Raw genomic sequence first — 23715 nt, forward strand, 5'->3', positions numbered from 1 at the left:
CGTGATGCGTAACGTAACATTCCATTCAGAGAAGAGGGAAAGATGGCGTCCTCGAACAATCCCCGCAAATTTAGCGAAAAAATCGCTTTGCATACTCAGAAACAGGCGGAAGAGACTGCGGCATTTGAGGAGGTCATGAAAGACTTGAATATCACCAGAGCTGCACGGGTAAGACGGGCATAACCCCGTTTTTCGCATTTTGTTGTTACGCTGTCTGGCAGCTAACGAATGCTGCGAAAATAAATGTGAACGTTTATGCGCTAAAAGGCGAAGTGAATGCGTCTGTTGCAGCAACTATACACAGCTACGAAGTGACCCTTTTGACGAAAATGTGCAAGTAAAGCGCCAATAATAATACGACACCTTTTGCGTTAATTAGCCTAGTTAGTGCATTGGAGCTGAAAATGAATGTGCACCTGTCCTTTAACTAGTTGATGTGTACAGGGACCGCCTGACAGTTAATTAGCAAATGAATCGTTTGGCTCGTAAATCAAGACTTTACAAGCCAGGCAATTAATTGACAATAAACTGTCGGTATTGATGGAGAACCCTGAAGGGTTTATGTTGTGAAGCCGAGCTAACGTTAATGTTAGTCGCCTTCTCCAGCGATGGTTTGTTTTGATCTCGTCCTTCACTAGCACACTAGCATAGAACTCATTTTAAACAGCCAGTAAATAAATGATGATTTTATTTGACATTGCTTATTCTTTGGGTAGATTGGTTACCTCACCAGTCGACAATCGTTGTCATCGATTTATATTGAATCAAGTCTATCCATAAACAAGTAAACATTCGGAGAGAGGCTCGTCATTTATCACTTCTACAACTAATCTATGCTGTTTTTATACTGTAGGTTTTGTTTTCTCTTATTTTATAATTTGAAATGCCAAATCTACATTGCTTGTATGACCTTCTCCCCATTAGATTATTTAAGATGAAGGAAAAATGATATTTGAACACCAAGTTTGTTCCTATGTAAGTTGACAGATTTGAAGTAACGTGATTTTAACTCAGTAAATTGGGAAATCCGATATGTTTTGGCTGTATTTTTTGAAATATAGGCTGCATCAGTGAAAACATCAGTTGAAATGTTAGTCACTGTTGGTTAAACAATAGATTTTTGGTCTCTGTGTTTCCATTGGGACAGCATTTCATTGCATCAGATCATATAATTCCATCTAGACTGGCTGGAGTGCACTCCATCCTTGTGTTTGTATGAACCTAAATGATTGTGGTTAAATATGGGAATGTCAGGTGTGTTGCATATCAATTCTGACCATATCATCAGCTGTCAGGCATTAATATACATGGGTTTATTTACTATGGAAAATTTTGTCTGAAACTATTGACATAACATCCCCATCTGCCTGATGTCATCAGATTTTATTGATCAGTTAATCAATGCATTATCTTTAACTGGGGAATAGTAGGCATCTTTCGTTTTTTGCATTACTTTTTGTACAGTCAGAGCCGCCATGCACTCATGCTGTCATGCAATTTTACTTTGCACAGTTGCAGTTACAGAAGACCCAGTATTTGCAACTAGGGCAGAATCGTGGACAGTACTATGGAGGCTCACTGCCCAATGTCAATCAGATTGGAAATGGCAACATTGACCTGCCTTTTCAGGTGAGCCCTTAGCCTTTCTCGGCTGGTTTGTTTTTGTCCAGAGGAAACTTAAAATAATGGATGATATTTAATTGGTTTTAGTAAAAAAAAAAATCAATCCAGTCTTAGATTGGAATTTTTGTTGTTGTTTTGTTTTTTTTTGTTTTAAGAAATGCAAATCAGATGCTTTGGTGGACCAGGAGTTCTTTTGGATCTTGGAAGCAAGCTGTTTACATCTTCACTGCAATGGAATTTGGTTGTCAAAATTTGTAGTATATCATTGCTTGTCATGGCTTTCCATTCTAAGGTACATTTGCCAGCTCAAGCTTCAGTATGGGCCCCATGGCTTGACTCATTTTGAAATGAACACATTTGCACCATTTATCCTGAGACCTTTCTGGTACATTATGGTATGTTGTGTGAGATAGCTTTATTGTTGCCCTCAGTGACCTGTGAGTGTGTTCACTCTAGAATTCTGTGCTGGACACCAGCCGCACAACCAGGCACCACGGTTTGGTGGATCGGGTTTACCGTGACCGAAATCGCATCACATCTCCCCACCGACGACCTCTTACAGTTGACAAACATGGACGCCAAATATCCTTTTTTTTAAGTACACACTGTGGACATAGTATTGTTTTTTTTTTTTTTTTTTTTTTTTTTAACGTTTGAACAGTTGAGGTATTTATACATAAATCATCTGTCTATTCAACGTTCAGTAAAGCTAAACCACTGTGAATTGAGTAATTGTAATTGAGTGCGCTCCAAGAAATTATAACTTTGTGTGATAAGAGTGACTTGATATGCCCTACAGCTCGGATTCTAAACTAATATTTTATGAGCAATGATTGAAAGTTAATCTAATGCAGCAATGCTTCTACTTTGCGGTAGCATTTTTATATCATGCGCAAATACTTGGTTAAGGCGTCTTTATACTCCCGCGGTCGTGCGGCTGACAACGGCCACATTGCATCACGTGACCGACGAATTGGTCCACACGGCCCCTCTGCGTAGCTTGACGCGCACACGGCAAAAATTGTTGCTGCGCGTAGAATGCCGCAGAGATCATCTCTCGTGATTGGTCCGTTTTAGTCACATGCTGTGATGATGTAGTTAGTGTTCCTCCCGGTTCCACATAGCACCTACGCCGCCGCCTTCTCGATCGATTTTGCAGCATAATTAAACGTATCATCTGGTCATCTAGATCCATTTGTTCTAGCAGACTCTGTTCAACGGTCACCATTGTTGTTGCTTTGTTCTTTGTTACGGAAAGTGAAAACATCTACCAGAAATGGCCCAAAAAATTCATAGGAAACTCCACCCTGTGGCGTCATAGCAAATACCAGCTGCAGCGACACCCCCGACTTGGAGGAGAACTGCAGCACACTTTCAAAAGTATTACTTACTCGAGTATAAAGGCAAACTGCGTGTGGGATAGCTGCAGTGACGTCAGCGCGTTTGCCGTCCGCGCGAGTATAAAGACGCCTTTACAGGACTGCTAGCGGAGCATCGATGGAAACAAATCACGGTAGAGGCGGAGAGCCGGAGGTGGTCTTGAACTGAATGGCGCCCTGTGGGACGGCTGTCGATTGCACCCCCCACAGAATGCAGCTCACAAACCGCTCCTGTGGTGAGCGTCGCAGAGAACAAAGTGGAAACAGAATCCACATGGGTGGTGCTGAAAAGAGAGAACCATAATTCCATGGTTTGGTTCTAAAAACTCTGACACTGACCGGAAAGCGCTAACATGTCATCTACAACAACTTGAAAATGTCAAATCTTTTCTACCACATAATGACATGAAGAACTGTACAGAGCTAGCATGAAGTTGCGACAAAGTAATAACGATACGATCAAAACAACAAAGTGATGAAAAAAAAACAAAAACGCACATGAGGAGATACTAAGTATATAGTTAAAGATGTGAAACAAAACATAAAAAAGCAAGTTGTATTAAGAGGTTTTATTTTCATGTCAGAATAGTTACCTAAAATCTAACCTCTAAAACAGTTAATTTAATAGAATTTTTACTGGTTAAATGGGAGGCATAACTGAGTGTTACATTGTCCATCCATCCATCCATTTTCTACCGCTTATCCGAGGTCGGGTCACGGGGGCAGTAGTTTTAGCAGGGAAGCCCAGACTTCACTCTTCCCAGGCACTTCATCCAGCTCTTCCGGGGGGACCCGAGGCGTTCCCAGGCCAGCCGAGAGACGTAGTCTCGCCAGCGTATCCTGTGTCGTCCCCGGGGTCTCCTCCCGGTGGGACGTGCCAGGAACACCTCACCAGGGAGACGTCCGGGAGGCATCCGAATCGGATGCCCCAGCCACCTCATCTGGCTCCTCTCAATGTGGAGGAACAGCAGCTCTACTCTGAGCTCCTCCTGGATGACCAAGGTTCTCACCTTATCTCTAAGGGAGAGCCCGGACACCCTGCGGAGGAAACTCATTTCGGCTGCTTGTATCCGGGATCCCCTTAGGGCAGGGTCTCATCCCCGACCTGGAGAGGGCACGCCAACCTTTTCCGACTGAGGACCATGGTCTCAGATTTGGAGGTGCTGATTCTCATCCCAGCTGCTTCACACTCGGCTGCGAACCGCTCCAGTAAGAGTTGGAGATCGCGGCTTGATGAAGCCAACAGAACCACATCATCTGCAAAAAGCAGAGATGCAATACTGAGGCCACCAAACCGGACGACCTCTAAAATCACAGTGCTCCTCCTGAATCTGAGATTCGACTTCCTGACGGACCCTCCTCTCCAGCACCCTTGAATAGACCTTACCAGGGAGGCTGAGGAGTGTGATCCCCCTGTAGTTGGAACACACCCTCCGGTCCCCTTTCTTAAAAAGGGGGACCACCACCCCAGTCTGCCAATCCAGAGGCACTGTTCTCGATGTCCACGCAATATTGCAGAGGCGTGTCAACCAGGACAGCCCCACAACATCCAGAGCCTTTAGGAACTCCGGCTGAATCCAATCTACCCCTGGGGCCTAACCACCTCGGTGACCTCAACCCAAGAGATAGGAGAGCCTGCCTCAGAGACCCCAGACTCTGCTTCCTCATGGGAAGGCGTGTCGGTGGCATTGAGGAGGTCTTCGAAGTATTCTCCCCACCGACTCACGTCCCGAGTCGAGGTCAGCAGCGCCCCATCCCCACTATACACAGTGTTGATGGTGCACTGCTTCCACCTCCTGAGACGCCGGATGTTGGACTAGAATTTTCTCGAAGCCGTCCGGAAGTCTTTTTCCATGGCCTCACCGAACTCCTCCCGTGCCCGAGTTTTTGCTTCAGCGACCACCGAAGCTGCATTCCGCTTGGCCAGCCGGTACCCATCAGCTGCCTCAGGAGTACCACAGACCAAAAAAGCCCGATAGGGCTCCTTCAGTTTGACGGCATCACTCACCGTTGCTGTCCACCAACGGGTTTGGGGATTGCCGCCACGACAGGCACCGCCCACCTTACGGCCACAGCTCCTGTCGGCCGCCTCAGCAGTGAAGGCGCGGAACATGGTCCACTCGGATTCGATGTCCCCCGAAACGTGAGCATCTTCCCCCACCATCGGAGCCAACTCCCCACCAGGTGGGGATCAGTTGACACCTCCGCCCCTCTCTTCACCCGAGTGTCCAAGATATGCGGCCGTTAGTCTGATGACACGACCACAAAGTCGATCATCGAACTGGGATCTAGGGTGTCCTGGTGCCAAGTGCACGTGTGGACACCCTTATGGACAATCGGTGATGAGCGCATAAGTCCAATAACAGAACACCGCTCTGGTTCTGATTGAAGGGGCCGTTCCTCCCAATCACGCCCTTCCAGGTCTCACTGTCATTGCCCACGTGAGCATTGAAGTCCCCCAGCAGAACGATGGAATCCCCAGCGGGAGTGCTCTCCAGCCCCCCAGAAAGGACTCCAAAAAGGGTGGGTACTCTGAACTGCTGTTTGGTGCATAGGCACAAACAACAGTCAGGACCCGTCCCCCCCCACCCGAAGGCAGAAGGAGGCTACCCTCTCGTCCACCGGGGTGAACCCCAATGTACAGGCGCCAAGCCAGGGGGCAATAAGTATACCCAGACCTGCTCGGCGTCTCTCACCGTGGGCAACTCCAGAGTGGAAGAGAGTCCAACCCCTCTCAAGAGGACTGGTACCAGATCCCAAGCTGTGTGTGGAGGCGAGCCCGAGTATATCTAGTCGGAACTTCTCGACCTTGCACACCAGCTCGGGCTCCTTCCCTGCCAGAGAGGTGACATTCCATGTCCCTAGACCCAGCTTCTGTAGCTGGTGATCGGATCGCCAAGGTCCCTGCCTTCGGCCACCGCCCAGCTCACACTGCACCTGGCCCCTATGGCCCCTCCTACAGGTGGTGAGCCCATGGGAAAGCGGACCCACGTTACCCTTTTGGGCTGTGCCCGGCCACCAGGCGCTGGCCTTCGAGCCCCACCTCCAGGCCTGGCTCCAGAGGGGGGCCCCGGTGACCCGCGTCCGGGGAAGGGAAAACGTCTTCCTAAATTTTTCATCTTCATAGAGGTTTTTGGAGCTGTGCTTTGTCTGGTCCCTCACCTAGGACCTGTTTGCCATGGGTGACCCTGCCAGGGGCATAAAGCCCCAGACAACTTACCTCCTAGGCTTGGGACACAGAAACCCCTCCACCACGATAAGGTGGAACCTCAAGGAGGGGGGCACTTTATTGTATTTATTTAAATTCTTTGCACTTTATTGCATTCCTTAACTGGTTGGACTACCACTTGAATGGTATTTTTCCACTATTCTTCCATATTTTTTTTTTTATTGTATTTGTATTAATTTTATTGTTTTCTATATATGTATATCTTTATAGGGATACAAGCTATTTTGGGATATACAATTTTGTCATTGTCACACAGCACGAAGCAAGACGAGTATTGGAGATATAGTTTTGTTTTCTTCAATGGTAGTTTCTCAAAAGAAAAGGCAATGACATTTCTTCCCCTGCATGAATAGGGTGATACTTTACAGTGCACTTCTATTACTCTTCTAATTTTATAATAATGAGGCACTGACTCAAACCTTATTTATTCTGGAAGGTAACAAATGGGTGGAATTATTTTCTTGATTGGCTCTATTTCATCTAATGAGCCAATAGGCATGAAATTAAGCCCTGGTCAATTTTTCATTCCTCCTTCTTTATTAGCCCTAACTCGATTCACATCGACAGCTGCCCCTACAGCTCTGTTTACCTCTCTCCGCCACCAGACACAAGCTGGAGAAGGTAAGTCATCTCCCCTTTGCCAATTTCCTGAGTGAAATCCAGGATAAACAATATTGCAAAAATTAAATTACATGAAGCTCAGCTGCACACAAGCTGTGTTATGGGCAATATACTGTATATTTGTAACAGAACAATTGTTTTCATAGGTAGGATCTTTTAAATACACTATGCTGCCATTAGAGATTTAAAAGCCATTAAGGTGAAACATCTCTCATACAGGACAAATTCAGACTCTGCCTTACACCAGAGCGCCATGAATCCAAAATCCCAAGAGGTGTTTGCTGGTGGATCACAGGAGCTTCAACCTAAAAGAGGTATTGGAATATATGGTTGCAAAAACACAAAAGTACTTTAAATACAGTCCTTATACACAAAATTTCACAAAGCCACGTTCTACTTTAGCGGGCGCAGATCTCGACCATTTGTCAAATATTTATATAGCTGTAAAGATACGGTGCGTTGCTTCAGCAAGCTGCTGCTTATGTAGTTTGCTGCCTTCAGAGGAGTGGAATCTCTGAATGGAGATTACTCGAGGTGATGTAGAGAAGCAGATCAATAATTCACTGATGTTCCACACGTGTGCAAAGCCCTGATATAGTGAACCCTTAATTGGTTGGCCCCCACCCAGTCTGCCTGGTGGCCACCTTGCTATTTTTAGGCTCCCTGGAATCATGAGCAGTGAACCGTATTCTGCCTTACTAGCTTGGATATTGATGACTCATTTCTTGTCCTGATGTGAATCATTGTGTTTTGCCATAGCAAGCAACTGTATCTGGCTGTTTCATTAATTAGTCCTGCTGCTAACAGTGCCTGGGACGGAGAGCTTGGAGACAAATGCAGACAACGATGCACAGGAACAGCTGTGGGATGACAAGAAGGTACTGATAGAAAAGGGAAGGACTGCATGTTTTGTGTTACTTCATCAATACAAAGCTTTAAATTGGAGATTGAGGTTTCTTTTCTTCAGGGAGATTCGCCAAACCACAACACATGTGATGTCCCAGGAATCAGGTGAGTGTCTAGCATACATTACATGATCTTCTTCTTGGTGGTTGACACCTTCTCTTTGTCAGAGAGGACTTTCTCATAACTGATTAAAAATGTTTTTTTAGTATTTTTCCATCACCAGACCAGGAAGTGAACCCTGCGGTGCTGCCTGCTGCACACAACACAGGAGGTTCATTGCCTGATCTCACCAATATCCAGTTCCCTCCCCCGCTGTCCACCCCTCTGGACCCTGAAGACACAGTTGCCTTCCCGTCCCTCAGCTCGTCCACCAGCACAGGCAGCCTGACCACCAACCTCACTCATCTAGGAATCAGTGCAGCCAGTCATGGTATCAACTGCAAACAGCAGCGAGTAACTGAAAACAAATTACATGCATTTTATGATGAACAGCACATTATTTTAGAAACAACAGCAGCAGCTCACTTTAGCTCATATGTAAGCTGTTGGCTTTTATTCTTTATGCACTGCAATTTCTGCATAATGAAGCAATGAGATGATATATAGCAGTGTATGTTGTCAATTTAAGGGATTACGACAGGGGTCAGGAACCTTTTTGGCTAAAAGAGCTATGAGAGCCACATTTTAAAATGTATTTCCGTGAACGCCATATCATATTTTTTAACACCGAACACAACTAAAAGCGTGCATTTTTAAACATGACCAACAATTTCAGAATACATCTATAATAATAGGTACAACAAGTCTCTCAATGTATCCTGAATAACGTTATACAGAAGCTAACCAATAATAACTAAAACATTTCTTACCATTAATGTGACTTCTGGTGCTGCATGGTGCTGTTTTGCTGATGGCTTTGTAGTCTGGTTGATACGTCGTGAGGTTAAGTTTCATGCAGGCGTTGAGGCTTCCTCCGTCAAGCGTGATCGTAGGTTGGTCTTGATGTTTTTTAGATGAGAGAATGACTGCTCACATTCGTACGTAGAACTGTTTCAGTATCCGCAAGAAAGAGTTCCAGCTTGTTTTCAACTGCAGACACCGCTTGTTGACGGGATAGGACGGTATTTCCAATGCCTTGCATTTTCATATTGAGCTGGTTCAAATGTTCAGTCATGTCCAGAATATGATAAAACTTCAGGAGCTATTCGGTGTTAGTCAGCACACGATACTCGACGTCTTTCATTTCAAGAAAAGTCTAGAATTCGCTCAGGCAATCCGCAAAACGGCTGAGCAACTTCCTTCTTGACAAACATTGCACATTGCTGTGCAAAAGGAGACTGGGATAATTATTCCCAACCTAATTCAGCAGTGTTTTAAACTGGCGATCATTTAAAGCTCGTTCAACATCAAAGTTGATCACCATGACCAGAGACATCCCCTCACCAAGCTATTTGCCACACTTTTAAGCACAAAGCGCCTCCTGATGTAGAATTCAGTGAAAATTTAGGATTGATCTATTTTCCAAGTTCACGAAGTGCTCCAAATTCTCTTTATATTTCCACCATACACGGAGCACCATCACTACACTGAAAGAAGTTTATCCATCGGTAGATTTATTTTTTCTTCTTCAGTGAACTCAATGAAAGACTTGAATAAATCCTCTCCTCTTGTTGACCCTTTCATTGGCAAAACAGCGAGACTTTCTTCATGGAGTGTGTCATTGCATTACCGCATTATCCAATAAAAACAGTCTGACCCAGGTGGACACCTAGCATTGGCTCCAGCCACCCACATTGTGGTAGAAAATGGATGGATGGATTAAAATGCAACAGAATGTTTTCTATTTTTAACACTATGATTTCGTTCATATTTTAATTTAAAATGTCACTGGAATTATTTATCGTGTTGAAAATTGTCAGCTAAGATTTATCTGTGAGCCAGATGCACTCTTAGGAGGGATCTATTTTCCAAGTTCACGAAGTGGTCCAAATTCTCTTTATATTTCCACCATACACGGAGCAACATCACTACACCGAAAAAGGTTTATCCATCGGTAGATTTTTTTTCTTTAGTGAACTCAATGAAAGACTTGAATAAATTCTCTCCTCTTGTTGACCCTTTCATTGGCAAAACAGCGAGACTTTCTTCATGCAGTGTGTCATTGCATTACCGCATTGTCCAATAAAAACAGTCTGACCCAGGTGGACACCTAGCATTGGCTCCAGCCACCCACATTGCGGTAGAAAATGGATGGATTAAAATGCAACAGAATGTTTTCTATTTTTAACACTGCGATTTTGTTCATATTTTACTTTAAAATGTCACCGGAATTATTTATCGTGTTGAAAATTGTCAGCTAAGATTTATCTGTGAGCCAGATGCAGTTCTCAAAAAAGCCACATGGCCTGCATTATGATAACATCTTTTAGAATTGCACTACTGCTCAATACTGGGGGATTTGGTTAGTGTACCGAGGGGCAGTTACTTAGTCTTGGTTATTGTTCTAGTTGAACGATCTGGAGCTGCTTCTTTGCTGTACTCTTAAACCTGCTCTTGGCTTTTTTTCTTTTATCCTAGGGATCCCTACTTCCTCTCAGCCCACCATGACTGTAACAGAACACCGCCGTCAGCCTCCCGTGCTGCCACTTACTCTAACCACCGACCATCTTCATAAGTCCACACAGCAGTTGTCGCCCACCCTCTCCTCACCTGTTATCACGCAGGTGATGTTTTGTCCCCTGTCCTTGTTTTACTGCTCAGTGAAATTTAAATGTATCCTGGAAAATTAAATCATTCAACATTTTGGGAAATGTAATATAAACCTACTTTTTTTTTTATTTTTTAAATTTGTTGTTCTTGTGTGGTATTGCAAAGGCTTCACTAAAGGGGATACAATGTAAAAAAAATATGCCGCTAACATTTTACCATTGACAGTTTCCTGAATGCATTTGTTGCACTTTTTTTTTTTTTTTTTCTTTTAAGCAGGGGTGGGAAAAATGTTAGTTTCTTTGATGAATCCCGATGCAAATATAAACATTTGCGAATCAATTGATACATTTAATTAATTAATCAAATAACATAATGCTGGTGAAAAGAGAGTGCGGAAGTGCACCGACGCCAACAGTCAATGTGGCACACATAACCAAGCTATAGTGCTCGGGCTGAAACCAAGCTGAAATTCCTTTGTTTTTGTTGTATACTTGAAGACATTTGGGTTTCAGATCAAAAGATGAATACGAGACAAAAATTCTGAATTCCAGCTTTTATTTCATGGTATTTACATCTAGATGTGTTAAACAACTCGGGACAGAGCACCTTTTGTTTGAAACCACCCACTTTTCAAGTGAGCGAAAGTATTGCAACAGAGATGATTAAACAGGACCTTACAGCTCACAGTGCATCTCAGAGCAAATGAGAACTATCTAGTCAAAGGAACTGCCTGAAGAGCTCAGAGACAGAATTGTGGCAAGGCACAGATCTGGCCACAAAAAAAATTCTGTTGCACTTAAGATTCCTAAGGGCACAGTGGCCTCCATAATCCTTAAATGGAAGACGTTTGGGACGACCAGAACTCTTCCTAGAGCTGGCCATCTGGCCAAACTGAGCAATTGGGGGAGAAGAGCCTTGGTGAGAGAGGTAAAGAAGAACCCAAAGATCACTGTGGCTGAGCTCCAGAGATGCAGTCGGGGGATGAGAGAAAGTTCTAGAAAGTCGATCACAGCAGCACTCCACTCGTCGGGGCTTTATGGCAGAGTGGCCCGACGGAAGCCTCTTCTCAATGCAAGACACATGAAAGCCTGCATGGAGTTTGCTAAAAAAGCACCTGAAGGACTTCAAGATAGTGAGAAATAAGATTCTCTGGTCTGATAAGACCAAGATAGAAATTGTTGGCCTTTATTCTAAGTGGTATGTGTGTAGAAAACCAGGCACTGCTCATCACCTGTCCAAAACAGTCCCAACAGTGAAGCATGGTGGTGGGAGCATCATGCCATGGGGGTGTTTTTCATCTGCAGGGGCAGGACGACTGGTTGCAATCAAAGGAAAGATGAATGCGGCCAAGTACAGGGATATCCTGGTCGAAAACCTCCAGAGTGCTCAGGACCTCAGACTGGGCCGAAGGTTCTCCTTCCAACGAGTCAATGACCCTAAACACACAACTAAAATAACGGAGTGGCTTCAGAACAACTCCGTGACTGATATATATAACAGTCACGTTTTTTTGCCCCACTGCACACACATATATATTGTGTGTATGTATATATAGGTGTGTGCAGTTATGTGTGTGTATATATATATATATATACACACACACATTAAATTAACTTAAAGTGAATAACATTTAATATTTGGAGGCATAACCGTTACCTGCAATAACTCCATCAAGCCTGCGACCCATTGACTTTACCAGACTGTTGTATTCTTCATTTGAAATGCTTTTTCAGGCCTTTACTACAGCCTATTTCAGTTCTTGTTTGTTTCTGGGGGTTCCTCCCTACAGGCTCCTCTTCAGGAGACAAAATGCATGCTCTGTTGGGTTAGGGTCTGGTGATTGACTTGGCCAGTCTAAGACCTTCCACTTTTTCCCCTTGAAGTCCCTTGTGTTGGGTCATTGCCTTGTTGCATGATGAAGCTTCTTCCGATATGGATGCATTTTTCTGTAAAATGCAAGACAAAATGGTTTTGTAGACCTCAGAATTCATTCTGCTGCTACCATCATGAGTTATATCATCAATCAAGACAAGTGAGCCCGTTCCAGAAGCAGTGATGCAAGCCCAAGCCATGATATTACCTCCACCATGCTTCACAGATGAGCTTGTGTGTTTTGGATCATAAGCAATCCTTTTGTGTCTTGGATCATTGTCCTGCAGCAGAACCCAAGTGTGCTTTACCTTGAGGTCACAAAACGATTTGGCATAATAGGAGCTTAATTGCCTGAGTCATTTAACTTACTGTCACAAAATAAATTAAAAAAAAATCTTTGTGTAGATTCTCAGTCTTCCAGGTCATGGTAATCTATTCTGCAAAGGTTGACTCGAGGCAACTGGACTCTTGTTAGTTGAATTTGTTGTTTTTCTTTTTTTCTGAAAACGTTAAAAAAAAATTACTTGGGCAGTTATGTTATTAGGCTAGCAAAATTCAGTTTCACAGTTAAGGAAATAAGACATTCATTGCAAAAGTATGCATTGATAAATATGTTTTGAGGTTCATCTATAATTGGTGACAACAATATGAATGTTGTCATTGCACAGTGTACAATGAAACTGGGATGAAAGTTTAATCATTGCACTCTGAATCTTAATCAAATCAGAGAGATTCCCAACTCTATTGTGGCCATAACTTGTCAATTCAAATCCTGAATTACTACTTCCATATGTGGTTTCCCTATAGATATTTCCACCAGAACAGCAAACCCTGGAGCAACAGCTTTCCCAGTTCCCTCTTTTCAACCATCTGACAGCTCAAGCCCAGGCTCAGTTGCTCAATGACCTGCAGAAGCAGCCACCGCAGGGTATCCAGCTCATCACCCTGCCTGCTCCTACCTCCACTGGTACAGTCCCCGCCAGTGCCAACAGCCCATCCTCGGATAGCCAGACCTCAGCCAGCATCAGCTCGGTAAGACAGCAAGAAACCCAAACCTCATGTAGAATTCTGTAGAACGATGATGATGAAGTACTGTTCTGTATTTTGACTTTTTTCGACTACAAATTTTCCTACACAATAGGATGATTGTTTTTTCTCATTTACAAAGACTGCCGATGAAGTGGGAATCTACAAAGCCATATTGTTGTCAGCGAGCGTTCCATTACACAACATAATGTATCAAGCCTTATCTGATGGCACCTCACATCCCCATCCTTTGAGATTTGTGTGTGACTGGCATGGAGCTTAGACCCCTATCTCACTGGCCTGGAGACTAGTTGGTGACCTGATAGCAACTTGAGTCTCCGCTATTTGCAGAGGTGTCTCCTGGAGACTAGCCAGGTTGCCAGGGAGTCGTGAAATTGAACATATTCAATTTTGTTGGAGACTGTTTGGCGACTCCTTTATTTGCGAACTATAGAGAAAAACCTTAACGTAGCTTAATGTCACAAAACTGCAATTATCTTTCACAAAAATGTATGTGGACATCTCTACTTACGGCCATTTCAACCTCTGAAAGTATCAGAATGATCACCCCAATGTTAAGGATTTTATGGACATTGTTTTTCTCTTACATAGTAAAAGCTTAATGTGACAAAACTGCGAGCTATTGTCACCAAAATTTATGTGGCCATAAATATTCATATATTCATAAACTTCAACTTCTGACAATATCACCACAATCACCCTTATATTTTGTATTTTACGGACATTAAAGCGCTTTCCTCATTAGAAGACTGTCCCAATGTTCGTGTGCCGCCACTTGAGCACGTACAGCATGCACACACACACACATACATTATATATTTATTTAAACAATATATATACTGTATACAGGCCTATATCGGTGACGTCCGGGTGAATTGATTGTCACGTTGTCTGGAAACGGGTCCCGGAGTCGTCGCGACTGATCAGCCTCTGCAGTCTTGGCGACGTCTCCGCCAGTGAGATAGGCCCTTTAGTGCTTGCTAATCCTCTTCCCTCCAACAGTATCGTAATCAGACTGGCTCACCAGCCACTCAGTCTCCAACCTCCCCAGTCTCCAATCAAGGCTTCTCCCCTGGCGGCTCACCTCAAGTAAGAGCCCACCCAGCAAGCTAGCTGCTTTTTGGGGAAGGGCTTTGTTCCTGGGGGGCGGGAGACTAATACTTGATGGGCTGCTTTTCATCCTTCTGCATCAGCCGTGGTGTACATAACTCATTTCTACATCACAATTGTCACTGTTAACTGTTGCGGCCAGTTTGTCGATGGCGGTCCCAATCTTGAGACCTCCTCGAAGAGTTGTTCATCTTTGCCCCTTTGGCATTCATAACTCATGAACAGATGTATTTTAGCAGCTAGTGAGAGAGCAGTTTTCTATTACATCTGCTATTCACATGAACATAACTCTTTTGGGAGAAAGTCATCATATTTTCCATAAAACATTTGGCTGAGGGAATAGGGATGTTGCATGCATTTTTACACTTCACTTTTTACACTTCAAAAGGGTCACATTAAGGAAAGCAACTTTGGCACAACTATAGGTTAGGTAGATTAAAGTGTTGTTGACAAATTTTACAGTTACTCTTCTAGTTTGTTTTAATAAAAGATAATAGAAGTCAATGTATCTAATTATATCTTCATTGATATTAAAGGAAAATCTGGTGTCTAGAAACAGTAAATAAAACAAAACAAAATCACATTAAATATTATTAAATAAGTAATAAAACATGCAATATACATTTATAGAAAGTCTGGACTGTTGTGTACTTGCATGTTTCCAGAAAGTCCACCATTGCAGACAGCTAGTCACACAGTGTTGACTATTTGCAACTTTTATCTCATTATATATATATTTTTAAGGTGAAATTCCAGTATTTTCAGGCAGGGTGGTGCTCTTAATCTACTCTCTCTAATCAACCAATTTATTGCCAGTGGGAAAGAAAATACTACCTTTAGTTGGTGTGACATTTTACTGTTAAGTGTATTGAATGTAAAAACTGAGGGTGATGCAACAAATGGCTCATGGAAAAAGAAAAATGCTTATCGGGGGATGGATGTCAGCCTCATCGAAAGAGAGGAAAAGCCTCGCTTTTTACTTGATTTTACCTGATTAGGGCCGGTTATTGTTAAGAACATCACAATTTGATTTGATTTTGATTCTTTAGTTTGTGATTTGCTTCGATATTGATTTATTTTAAATGTTTTGTCTATTCAGTGAGTAGAAATACACAAATAAAGTACCTGTTGACAATTCTTAAATGTCCATGTGAACATATGTGGTATGTCACCTCTCATTTTTGAGCAATAAAACATTTGAATATGAAAATGTGTACAATAATAAATTTATGAATATGGAGTACAAAAGTAAAAAAACATGACCGTTCTGTATGACCACTGAAAAAGTGCATCTAAACATATGATGTGATAAACCTCACAGTTTGTTTTAACAATATCACATTCCCCTTAATTTCTGGCTATAACCAAGTGTGCACGTGTAGATTTTTGCGCCCAGCAGTGGCCAAGTGATGAATTGATTCAGAGGATTCCCAGAATCAATATTGAATGTGGGAGAGGCATATTGCGATGCATCCATGAATCAATATTCTTACCCACCCCATACCTCTAAACCTCCTGTCATAGTGGCCTAGTCGTAGTACCTGCCTTGGGGTGCTGAGTCAGTAGTTATTTCACCAGCCCTCAGCCTGTAATCAATATTAAACATTTTGAGTCTAATCTATTAAGCTATGTCAAGGCAAGAACCATAATGTACTATCATTCAAAACCAATATGATCAAGATGGTGATCGTGATCCTACAGTACTGGAATTTCTCCTTAATCAGATGTCTGTACTTTGCCATGAAGAGGCCTGCTGAGCTCAGTGCACCACCGCAGTACTGTTGTTGGTCTCACCTAGTGGGGTGGCATTAATAACTACATCATACTTCGGCCTCACATTTTGTCGGGTTTTGTTTTTTTGATTGCATCCATGCAAATGTGTGTTCAATCTTAATCCTCATAAACCCATTACAGGCCACTACCTGTTAATTTAATTCCTCACTTGTTTTCTTTTAGAAAATCAGATCACTGACAGGCCTCCTCATGAGTATGACTCGCTTTTGTCACTGCTCAGTGCTATGGCTGTGACTTGACTCACCTTTTGCTTGCATTTTCTGTTGCTTGGGGTGTCTGTCTGCTTTAAGGCCTGGATAATTTTACACAGGACACATTCCACTATTATGTGTTGGTGCTGGTTTCACAACCAGTCTGAATTGTGTGGCTTCTGTATTTTTATTACAGCACATGGTGGGCAGCATATTTGGCGACTCTTTCTACGATCAGCAGGTGGCATCAAGGCAAACCAATGCTCTGTCTCACCAGGTAACTTTCTCGGTGCCCTCAATACATAGCAGTGGACAAAAAAAGCAGGTTCAGTCATGTCAGTGAACCTCTGAATTTACTCAATTTCTGTATTTTAAAGTTGGAGCAGTTCAACATGATTGAGAACCCCATAAGTTCTACCAGCCTGTACACGCAGTGCTCCACCCTCAACTATACTCAAGCCGCCATGATGGGTCTTAGCGGTGGCAGCCTACAAGACTCTCAGCAGCTTGGCTACAGTAGCCATGGCAACATTCCCAACATAATCCTAACAGGTATCTTGTACAGTTTTCTTTCATTGTGCCACTGTTGCACTACCACGTTCTTTTAGGGATCCCTTGTGTTCTTTGTCAGTGCTCTATCACTTAGAATATCTATTTGTTCTCTTTCCAAGCTGTGGAAAATTGGAATACAGTACTGTTTATAACCAAGAACACAAGGATTTAGAAAAATATCCAGTCCATACTGGGTTTAGCGAGAGTCAAATGCTATTTTAGAATACTGTATTTAGTTCAATGGGTTTTTGCCCCAGAGCCGACAGGCGTGAAATGAATTTTACATTTTTAAGACAGTGGTCTCTACAAATTGAGAAAGGTAACATGCGCGTCAATGCTAGTACTAATAATACAGTGCAACACGAGAGTTGTCCTGACAGTATTATAACTCCCCCCCCCCCCCCCCCCAAAAAAAAAAACAGATTGAGGATGACCACGATAATGACAGAATTACAATTACACCTCATTGTACCATCAAAATATTTTTTCATTCTCAGTTTATGATGAAATTGCTACAGTGCTACATACAGTATTTCTTGCACAATATACCGCTGCGGGGAACAGTGAACAGCTGGTTAGCACATCTGCCTCACAGTTCTGAGGACCCGGGTTCAAATCTGTCCTCGCCTTTTTGAGCAGGCATGTTCTCCCCGTTTTCTCCGGGTACTCTGGTTTCCTCCCACATCCCAAAAACATGCATGGTAGGTTGATTGAATATTAAATTGCCCGTAGGTGTGAATGTGAGTGCAAATGGTCGTTTGTTTATATGTACCCTGCGATTGGCTGGTGACCAGATATGCTAACCATTGAATCTATATCTTATTCAGGATTACAGCATAATGATTATGTTGTGCAGTTGAACAGTATGCAGAATTTTTTTATCCTATTAAATAATATACTGCAATAACTGTCCCATGGTAATGACATAATTAAAAAAATGTGGAAATTCAGACAAATTGTTCTGGAAGTGAATTCCTATAGGTTTTTACTAATACTTATAATTGGCCCAGTAATTTGTTTTCGGCCTTGGTTTCCTCATTTTTGGTCTTAGATTTTGGTCAAGAATTTCCATTTCTAAATAAAATCCATTAAGGCGATGGCCTAATTTCCCTCTGCACACTCATATGTTGCTGCAAGCGGTCCTGCCTCCTCCTGAAGCCAAAAACAATGATTAGCAATTAAGTCGATGCCTAGTTGTGATCTTTATTGTTGAGAGTTAAGGTCAACTAGTATATCCAACCCCTATGTATATCCAAAGTACGCTAGATAATCATTCCTTCCTGAAACAAAAGGCAGTTCAAATCAATAATTAGAAGCCCTAAATGAATGATATGAATTAATACCCAGGATGAGTGTACTGTATGTAAAGTTCTGACCACAACCAGTGGGTTCAGTAAAATCCTGATGCCATTTCTTGGTCATCAGGATTATTTTGTCATGACACCTAAGGTGATGCTACTAAAACAAATCAAGAAGTTGCAACCTCACTTTTGTACAACATTGTCAAAATATGTAATACAATATAGTAATCACACATTATTGTTGTAGATTGTGTTCTCCCTTTATATGAATAACAAAATCTTTGTTTTATGACAGTATTTATATAATACTAATACAGTACTTTTCCAGCAATATGATGCCTTAACTCAAATTCATCACTGTAATTTAGTTTTGAATGACTCTGTCGTACTTCCTTTTTCTTACATGTTGTACTTTCTAATGTAATACAATTGTATGACTGTATGGTCAGTGTAGCATTCAATCAGAGTTAAACAAGCAACACAGTGTCCACACCCACTTGTCTCTTTGATGTCACACATTCCAGTCACAGGTGAGTCGCCACCGAGCCTCTCCAAAGAGCTCACCAATTCGTTGGCAGGCGTTGGTGACGTCAGCTTTGATGCAGACTCTCAGTTCCCACTGGATGAGCTAAAGATTGACCCCCTGACCCTGGATGGGCTGCACATGCTCAACGACCCTGACATGGTGCTCGCTGACCCCGCCACCGAGGACACATTCAGGATGGACAGACTGTGACATGACACGCTGACTGACTGTGGCGGTGAGCAACAAGAAGAAAAACACTCTTAACTTGTGAATGGAGAACGAGAGACAAAGGGCAGGGTTGAACCCTCTCCCTCGTTGCATGGCCATCCAGTGGTCCGCCCTCGACTCCGTAAAAGCCCTTTGACACAATGATGCGCCACCAAATGACAGCAGCGAAAAGGACGTCCTGTGTCTTTAATGGCCTTGCTGTCCTTTTTAAAAGAGATTGGTCGCTCAGTGCTTTCGCTAGCACGGCTGTGTTTACAGTGTTCCATTAAATGCCACATATATTCCAAAAACGCACACTTTTTCCTCTTCATATTCACTTAAATATTTGTTTTTATTTATATTTGCTTGTAGCAGGAAGCTGCAGAGACATTGAACTAAACCATACGTATCATACTGGCAATGTTAAAAGGAAGAAAAGCTGTTGGTTTTCTTCCCTGTATCAAACTAATCACACTCAAAGCTTTATTTTTGAGAGCCAAATGTTTTTTGTTTTGTTTTTTTAGATCATGCACTGTGTTTTGATGCTGTTTTTAAATGTTATTTATTTGTATGGATATTTTTTCATTCCGTTTCATACATCTGATGCCAAAATGCACTCGGTAGGCATAGTGTAAACATGCACTGATGTACTATGTTTGTTTATGAATTTTGAACATTTTAATTATGTGTTTAAGCTACTTGTCTAATGAAGGAGTGGAAAACCTCCCCATAGTTGCTCTTCAGTGTTCAATGTGCCATTTTGGTTGCTGTAGCCCAGAAGTGACGGTCAAATCATCTTACCTTGTGCTGAAAAACACATAGGCTCCAAAAGCAGGGTTGTTTTAGAAGATCAGGTATTCTCACTTAACTGGAAAACATAATTAATTTTCTGAAAAAGAAAAGCCACCAGACTGGTCTTTCAGTGAAGGAAGCTGTCTGTTTTTAAACCGGCGAACTCTCAAATCTGAACTCTTTTTAAAGTCCTCACTGTGAAAATCACCTGATTTTGCCTTACATGAGTATTCTACTGTTAAGTGTCTGTGACGACATTTTCGTAACTTGTAACATTTTATTGTATTTGACAGAGGCATATGTTTTGTTCAGTGCTATTTGTGATTATGTTGTGTAAGGTCTGACAAATCAATGTACTGTATTTTGTAGCGGTACACTTTATAGTCAAATTATTGATGTTTTATTAAGAGGGTGAAGAAAAAATTTACCAAAATATGGATAAATTGTGAGGACCGCAAATATGGGGAGGCTTTTTGCTCCTTAAAAGGGAAGCTCTAACAAAAACACTGCTCGTTACCACACGAGGCATATTGCCCCTCCTGATGGGCGTTTTCATACCAATGTGCAATTCCTAGAAAATCTTTATATTACAGTACCTCTTTTGAGAGTTTCATGACATAGGAAACTCAAAGGCGAGCATAAATTGGTGTTTCTTAGAAACACTTAGTATATTTAGATGTATAATATGCCACCTTTCACAAGACTGATCTCTATGTTGTAAACAACAGGAATGGTCACTAAAACTATCAGGGATATGGTAGAATTAAAAACTGTTTACAGATGTTCCAATTAATGTTTACAAAGAGTTTATCTATCTACGGTCACAGCAGCTCGCTCTACTTCCAGATTCAGCAGAAAACGACCCTGGTGGCCTTTTGTCAGAGTTTCCCTGAGAGTTGTTTATTGCGCAGTGTGATCTTGTTTGGTATGTTCTTGCATTTGTGTACAGACACGCTGATCATTTGTGGTTATTGCTCAACCCTTGGGATTAAGTCTCTGCTCCAGGATCGAGTGAGGGTCCTTGCAGTCTTTATACTGTCAAGCATGGGTCTGCTGTACTTTGAATAGACGTGTGGTTCAGTTCCTATGCAAGCGAGACTAAACTATGACTCTTAAAGGAAAACTCCATCTTAGGGTTCCCCCATGCTGTCGGACACATTAGTAGAAAAGCTGTTGCTCTCGTAGATATACTGAGAATTGAGCTGTTAACGGTATATTACGGACATATACAGGAGCTTCTGTTAAATCTTCAAGTGCTTTGTAGACTAGCTACTTTTTAATTAAGCTTTAGAATTTGAGTTCACTTTTAGCTTTGTAAATCCTATCTAGATAGTGTTCAAGCACACAGACCAGTTCATTTGACAAGTGGGCTTGGGCATGATGCAATTGCTCATGGACAAAGGTACACAGCATCAACTTGATATAGTCGATGTGATTGTTCCGCACCATAGATATTAATGAGGAATGGGAACTGTACCTTTGCTTCAACATGATGCACTGCAACTGGCCTGTTGTATGTGAGACCCAATACTAAATCTTTAGCTTGCATTTTTTTTTTAATATAATTTTTTGGAACATTTCCATTGAATGAAACTGACTTCGGGACACTCAACACACTTTATTCAGTCTTTGCTAACATGAAATCATTTCAAATGAAAAGACAAGAAAACCTGAGCTGGATTTTTCCTTTTTAAGACGTTCTTTTCAGTTTTTATTCACACAATCAATGTGTGTTTGAGTCAAGGTGAACACACGTCTCTGTCATTTGTCTGTCATGCTGAATAATCCTTATTGTACGTTGTACATATACATTAAAAAGAAAATGCATGAAAAATCTGACAGTTCAAACCAGTACAAGAAGGCCTTGATAGCTTGGATTTGGTGTACCGCTGTCACGAAGTATAGAGGGATGCATGTGGGGTTTCTCTTGTGCAACAGTCATTTCTGTTCCCTCTTTAGTGACCTCCAAGTCTGTATTATGCTATTTCATGACTCATCAAAGAATGTACTAAGTGTGGCGGTATCCTAGTCGCCAAATGACACGGGGAATTTTGGTTAGCCTGAACTCAGATCCTCATTCGTCGTCCGGTTGCGGTCTTTCTCTTCCTGCTGTAGCATCTTACCACGTACGAGCACGTTTTCACGTAAGAAAAATGTGTCCAACCACCTTCTGCTGCACACTTGTCAAGGAAATGGATGCAGGGCTCTGTCTCACAAAGATGGCAGTTGGGCATGTGCACTGTTTGTTTTGTGTTAGTGGACCTGAAGCTTCTGCTTTCCAGTAGGCCGCGTGACCTGATACACACTAAGCAGGATTGTATCCCATGTACGTTATCACTCTATGCTCAAGTGACATCAGTTATGATTGTTTTGATTTGTTTCCCTTTTTCTATCGTTGCCTGTCATGTCAGGTTTTGGGCCATGTGAAGTGTTTTGTTTATTCCTACCCTGTTTTGGTGCAATGTTTAGTCCTCTAGTTGCTTCGCACTTTACTTCCTGGCTTCTAAACAGGGACTTATTTGCCTGATTTGAATGCTGACTGTTTCACACCAGATATATACTCCGGAGATATTTTCATGTCGAAGAAAAAATTAATTCTCTGTTTTCCTTTTGTAAATTATATTTCGGCTTGTCTTGATGATGATGTTTTTTTGTTGTTGTTTTTTTTGGATCTGTTAAAACTTTAGGGGATGCAAACATAGAAAGGGCTTACTTTGGTGCAGTTTGTGCTGTTGTGTTGCAAAGAAACGTCGTGCCGAATGTAATTCTTGTTGGTCGTTTAACCCTCTTGCCCCACATGCACTAAATCACCTCAAGCTTTATGTTGTAGTTATCTGTTTAAGTAATGACAATGCAAAGGAAAATAAATTATTGCATAAAGAACTACCAGGACACTACACAAACTGCCAGAATACAGTGCTGCAGTCTATCTACAAAGTTAGCAAAACTATGTTTATGATGTCACAACAGCATGCTTTATGTCATAATCTTGCGCTACACAAGATGCTTTCTGCAAGAAAACAGGTTATGATGTATTTGTTACAAAGGTTTTTATTGTGTCAGACATTGGGGGTGCTTCTCAGCTTGCTTGCTGATAGAAAGTGTGATTGAATGAATGAATAATGTGGAACAGACACAAGTTAGGCAGCTAATACAACTTAAAAGTTAGGAGAATAGTTATGGTGGTTTTGCAAAAGATAACTTGTTTACCAGTCAACATTGTATCCCTTTTTTTTTTCTTTTTAAAAGGGGAAACCATTTGTGAGGTCATGTATGAATTTTGCAATATTTGATGGTTGTGGTGAAATGCTGATGATGGCAAAGAGCAACCCTTCAGGCTCATGGATAGGAACTGCAGGATGGAAAGATCACCTTGAAAGTAATGCTTTCTCGATCGTTTGGCTTCTCTGCATGCTTTGGTTTGAGATGTGTCTCACCTGCAGGACTATTTAGCACAACATGCACTCATTTTGGCTTCAAATGTCAGAGTTGAACTATCTCAAAAAGCAAAGAAAGGCATTCTGTGTTTTGAAGGTGTATCCTTCAATCAGTCCTTATTGCTTGTATGTTGTTGTTTTTTGTTTTTTTTGGTCTGAATAAATGGTCCCTTTAATTACATGCAGTTTTCTAAAGAACTGTACAGGTCATTGAAAAGTGTAAAAGGCTTCAGAAATGCAGTTTAAGTTCCTCTTAAAGCTTCTAGTGAGAATAGCATTTTATCACTGTTGTCCTGTAAGTCGTAGTAAATGATCTGTAGGTATTTATTTGTTGCCATGTGATTCTCCTAATGTGACTGTTTGTTTATAAGCTGAAAGAAAAATGTAAATTAAATTGAATGTGGATGACACATTTCTCT

General features: G+C 41.9%; 1 protein-coding gene across 5 annotated transcripts; it reads left to right on the top strand.

The window, feature by feature from the left end:
• Positions 1-23706, top strand: crtc1b (CREB regulated transcription coactivator 1b). Of its 5 annotated transcripts, none has more exons than XM_061778942.1 (14): positions 1-168; positions 1513-1629; positions 2080-2205; positions 6791-6852; positions 7072-7166; positions 7645-7730; positions 7820-7863; positions 7965-8188; positions 10336-10481; positions 13147-13371; positions 14389-14475; positions 16678-16758; positions 16859-17033; positions 18859-23706. In XM_061778942.1, exons 1-14 carry the CDS (start codon positions 43-45, stop codon positions 19068-19070), a joined length of 1806 nt encoding a protein of 601 aa, XP_061634926.1. In that variant the 5' UTR covers positions 1-42; the 3' UTR covers positions 19071-23706. The 5 variants fall into 5 exon arrangements, with proteins under 5 accessions (XP_061634926.1, XP_061634927.1, XP_061634928.1 ...); XM_061778943.1 differs by having other exon boundaries at positions 7660-7730; XM_061778945.1 differs by lacking the exon at positions 1-168 and adding an exon at positions 241-611.
• Positions 23707-23715: the final 9 nt, after the last annotated feature.

The sequence above is a fragment of the Phyllopteryx taeniolatus genome, chromosome 7, assembly GCF_024500385.1.
Source record: "Phyllopteryx taeniolatus isolate TA_2022b chromosome 7, UOR_Ptae_1.2, whole genome shotgun sequence".
Taxonomy (NCBI): domain Eukaryota; kingdom Metazoa; phylum Chordata; class Actinopteri; order Syngnathiformes; family Syngnathidae; genus Phyllopteryx; species Phyllopteryx taeniolatus.

Excerpts from the sequence above, each read along its gene's own strand:
- crtc1b (XM_061778942.1), top strand. The coding sequence starts at position 43 with ATGGCGTCCTCGAACAATCCCCGCAAATTTAGCGAAAAAATCGCTTTG. Across the intron at positions 2,206-6,790 it reads TTGACAAACATGGACGCCAA|ATCGACAGCTGCCCCTACAG; the intron begins ATATCCTTTTTT and ends AACTCGATTCAC. Across the intron at positions 16,759-16,858 it reads CCAATGCTCTGTCTCACCAG|TTGGAGCAGTTCAACATGAT; the intron begins GTAACTTTCTCG and ends TGTATTTTAAAG.